This window comes from Nanorana parkeri, unplaced genomic scaffold, assembly GCF_000935625.1.
Source record: "Nanorana parkeri isolate BGI_ZX_2015 unplaced genomic scaffold, ASM93562v1 scaffold2375, whole genome shotgun sequence".
NCBI classification, from domain to species: domain Eukaryota; kingdom Metazoa; phylum Chordata; class Amphibia; order Anura; family Dicroglossidae; genus Nanorana; species Nanorana parkeri.
In genome coordinates, this window is record NW_017308643.1 from 152,735 (window position 1) to 157,348 (window position 4,614).

General features: G+C 40.5%; 1 protein-coding gene across 1 annotated transcript in view; it reads right to left on the bottom strand.

Annotated features, from left to right (window-relative positions):
* Nucleotides 1–247: 247 nt before the first annotated feature.
* LOC108801540 (annexin A11-like) overlaps nucleotides 248–4,614 on the bottom strand; it is a gene marked incomplete at its 5' end in the record, with an annotated part of 10,107 nt that continues 5,740 nt past the window's right edge. Inside the window, 4 exons of the mRNA XM_018573428.1 lie at nucleotides 248–295; nucleotides 1,114–1,236; nucleotides 1,527–1,585; nucleotides 4,453–4,548. Coding sequence (XP_018428930.1) covers nucleotides 248–295; nucleotides 1,114–1,236; nucleotides 1,527–1,585; nucleotides 4,453–4,548 — 326 coding nt within the window. The remainder of the gene's footprint in view (nucleotides 296–1,113; nucleotides 1,237–1,526; nucleotides 1,586–4,452; nucleotides 4,549–4,614) is intronic.

Sequence of the window (4,614 nt, forward strand, 5' to 3'; positions counted from 1 at the left end):
ATAATATATTAAAAATTGAGATTTGTCTTTATGGCTGTTCTAGGTTTGTCTGAAAACATACCAATCATATGGCAGGTATACACAGAAGTGGTGTGTACAAGAACATTGCTTTATAATCAGATTTTAAAAAGCTTTACACGGGGGCTTAAAAAGGATTTTCATGACAAGAATACATCCTACAACCAGGCTTCATTTAGTGCATTTAGTAGAATTCGACTGGCCTGAAGCATTCTGGGACTAAACAGTTCTATTCCTGTCCATGCATCCTCATCACTACCTTCCCAAACAACCATTCCTAGATGGGGAAAAGAGGAGCAGATATTTGCATATCCTATCCTAGAATATGAACAACATCTCCATGTATGAGGTCCACCATGTCTTCTTACTGTCTTTTCAATTATCTGAGTATTCTTTTCTACAGTGCTTCTACTTAAACTTAGGTCTACACTAACCTGTTACAGGCTAACAACTGAATGGCTGTTATGGACTTACTGCATACACCTATCATTTTGCACTATGGTAAGGTGTAGACAAAATTTCAATGAGTTACATCATGCATTTGGGGCCTGGTACTTTGTTCTACTACTATTGTGCTTTAAATCCCAACAGTACCCAAAAAAAAGTTTGTCTTGATTAGATAGGGAAGGGTTGGAGAGAAATTGTAAATGCTCTCCTAGCCATCTTTGTACTAGGGTCTCTCCATGTTTTCCTGCGTCTACCACCTTACACTGAGACCAGACGTAAGGGGAAGTCTCCACAATAAAAACACAGCCTGAGGTTTTAACTCTTGCCTTCGTACAAGAAAAATAGTTTTTATTTTGGTTTGTCTCCACTGAGTAGATTTCCTGACTTCTTGTTTTGTCTGACCCCTATGAAATAAACAGGAAGTTAGGAGAAATCTCCCCAATGGGGGATAATGTTCTCAGAACAGCCTCAAACAGTCATGTAAGCTTTGGAACATAGGATATGGTGAAGATAAACTATGCATTCTACATATGCATCTGTGTACTGACCTTGGACATCATTTGCTTAATCAGTTCTAGTTCTTACATTGCTCTGCTCTGTGCACAAGTCAGATGAATGGGTCAATAGTAATGCGTACAGAAGCCTTACCGTGATATCTGTGTACAGCGACTTGCCATACAGCCTCTTGTACTCCTGGCGGATGTCCAGCAAGTCTACCTCGCTACGGGAGACCATGATACGAATCAGGGTTTTATCTTTTGTCCCAGCACCCTGCACACAAAACACAAATGAGTCAGGTGAAAACTTCCATAGGTTTTCTGCTTGAAAACTATCCAGTAGCATGTTTATTTTATACACCAGTGAGAACAAGATGAAACCATAGCGTACAATACTATTTCCAGCACGGTACTGTCCTCTTCCTCATCTATATTCAATATGTTTTTCATGTTCATAGCCATAAAGTTGTGAAATCAGGATCTTACATGGACAATACATGAGAAGGTGTTAGATGGTAGTAAACAATGAAGGATATTTGTTTGGGTTATCTTTGTGTGACTTACCTTCATCGCTTTGTTGAGTCGTTCTGCAAAAAATGCTGGAGTGTTCCGAAGGCATTTTACTGAAAAAGACAAAGTATGTATAATTAGTATACCAAATCCAGTTCCTAGTTAATGTATTAAATCCGTGACACACTGCATACGGAGCCGTGCAGAGCGAAGCAAAGCCGTCAGGCACGGAGCTTCGTGTGCAGTGTGTGAGCTGAGTGCAGGTAGATGAATGACAGCACCTTCAGCCAATCGGCTCGTATGTAACAACCAGCCGGACTTTGCATCCTGACACGCGGGTTTATACGCGCGAGCCGATTGGCTGAAGATGACACTTTTCATCTCGGCATGCTCAGCTATGCGTGCTCTCGCATGCTAACGCTCCGGGGAGAAAATTGCATGACACACTGCACGCAAAGGCAGCGCGCCACCACTCCCCTCTGCTTCACGTGCAGTGTGTCACAGCCTTAAGGGTTTGGCTATTACAAGTAATCTTTCCATCTATGAGTCCCCTTTCTGTGTTACAGAATTGAGGAATCTTTATTATACCCCCTTATATTCTAGGAGTATCTGTAGCTTAACTTCAAGTAATCAGAAAACGTATGCCACATCACATTATACATACTCATTATATTCATATTACCAATATCATTAATATTGCTGAACCTGAAAAGTCCTGTGAATAACTCTCTTCATCTATTCATCTTTAAAAAGACTTTGTCACTGGGTAAGGAGGCAAAATGCTGCAGGTATGAAGATTAGGTACCCAGAGGTACACATACCTGCAGCAGCCTTCCAATTCTTCCACATGACATGCAGTTATGTGTGTCGTGTTGCCTATAAATACAGAACTGCTGCATTTTTAGGCAACACACATGTATAGTGTGAATGGCAAGCATTTGTTTTCTATGTGCCCTTGCATTGATCAGTGCTCCTTAACACAGCTCGATGGAGTGAACAAACCCTAAAAGGAGATATAATATGATCATGTAACAAACACAACAGCAATGCATGGAGAAAGAAATCACACACTAAGGGCTCGTACATACAACCTTTAAAAGGCGGCACTTAGCTCTTATTGCTGCCACCTGCCAAGAGCCACTCATGCTTCTGGTCTGAATGTGGCTGAGTACACAAGGCAGCATTTATTGGATACCGGTCTAAATGCTGCACATGATGTTAGACTGCTCTCACCATTCAGTTCCCATCTGTACAAGCCCTTACGGAACACTAAGCAACATTCATAAAGCCAGCTCAGGAAAACAGAAATGCCTTATTTTTGCCCAAACTTAACTTCTCTAGCTTTAATGCTGAAAGGTGAGTAACCTTGCTGCAGTTTCTGTACTTTATCCAAACCAGATAACTCTACAGAAACCAGCAACCAAGGCCATCATTCCCTTTTGTTGTATTTTTTTTAAAGTCACAAAAGCCAAAGTGAATGAGAGCTGTTGTAAGTATGTGCAGGCACCTTTAGGTACCTTCACTTTATACTTTCTAGCAGCTTTTTTAAATGATAAGAGTCACTTTAAACATTACTACAAAAAGCCCCCCTTTACAAATGGAAATTGATCATGCAGAAATATAAAAGGTGAATTCTGAGGCTGTCTCTAGTGGATGTGTTCATATATAGTTTTGCGCTTGGGTAGAGGAGGCTCCTGTTATTGATCTTTAATGTAAAGTACTTTCAAAGATTGCATAGGAGTTGCTATGCTGAAACAAGATTTGTCTCAAACAAGAGCTTAGATCTGCTGGGACTTGTTTGACATGATGCAGTTACTCTTTTTAAACTCATTGCTTTTATAAGACTGTAGCTGAGATGTACTGAAAAAAGCTGCGCAAGCTCAGAGATGCTTCATTTTTAAAGCACTGAAAACAGCTGGTTGGAAGAGGACCAACATCAGAGGAGAGAGACGCCAACCCTCACTGAACAAGGGGATTTCATATTAGGGGAAAGCCTAGTCCAAACACATACCGGTATCAACATTTGTAGCTGAGAAATCATATCATCTTTCTATGATTTAATAGTGTTCATAAGAATGAAATTAAGTGAAACTTAACAAGGCAGTGACTGTCAGATCACAACTTCTTTTCAGAGGTTCTAGCCTCTTCATACTTAGTCTGTATGATGAAGATAAACCTCTGGCTGGGGCCTGATTTAAAGGAAACCTGTCAACATGACTGTTACCTGGTACACTTTGAGGTTCCCATCCAGAGTCTGTCACTGTCTGACTCCTGAGAACAGACCTTGTCCTGGCAGGCTCATTCACTGTGTGATGCTGCTAAAAATGTGTCCTGCCCCAGGACTAGTACTGCTTCTGGGAGCCGGATAATAACAGCCTCTGCCGCTAGATAGAAGATACAGCAGTAAAAACTGCCTGCACAAATTCCCTTTCACATAATAAGCCTCATGTTCCATAGCCTAAATAATAGGCATGCAAGGGCCAACACCCAGTGTATGATTTAGCCTACAGTTAGGGTATTTATTACTTCTATATTTACACACATACACGGTATTCATTATTAAGATAAAACAATAGAATATATATATCTTTTTCCCTAGTGCTGGCTTTATAAAAGTCACTCAACATGTCACTACAACACTGCAAAATGGATCCAAGGTGGTGGGAGTGATCTCAGAATTACCAGACATCTTCTGGAAGCTTAAAGACAATTAAAGAAAAAGAGAAACGATCCACATTAGCACCAACAAGCTGTAAAGAGATCAGTAAGGTCACAAAGATAATTAACCAACAATCACAATGCAATGCAGAGTCAGTAATGTGAAGAATTGATATATTCCATATGTATAACAGGTGCACACAGGACATTGTAGTTGTTAAGGAGGCAGATAAATTCCAGACATATGGCCACAAGCTAAGCCTGACTGGCATTCCACAGCTCTGCAGTGCATTGTGTAGAAGAACTGGGTCAAGCCACTTACCCACTGCAAGCATGCCCCTCTCCAGATCCCCCGACATTTCCCGGCAGATGCTCTTCTCCAGCTCTCGGCTGTATGTTCTCTGGTATTCATAAAATACTAAAACAAAACAAACAAAAAAAAAAAAAAAAAAAAACAGCATTTAAAAATTTACTACCGTTAATT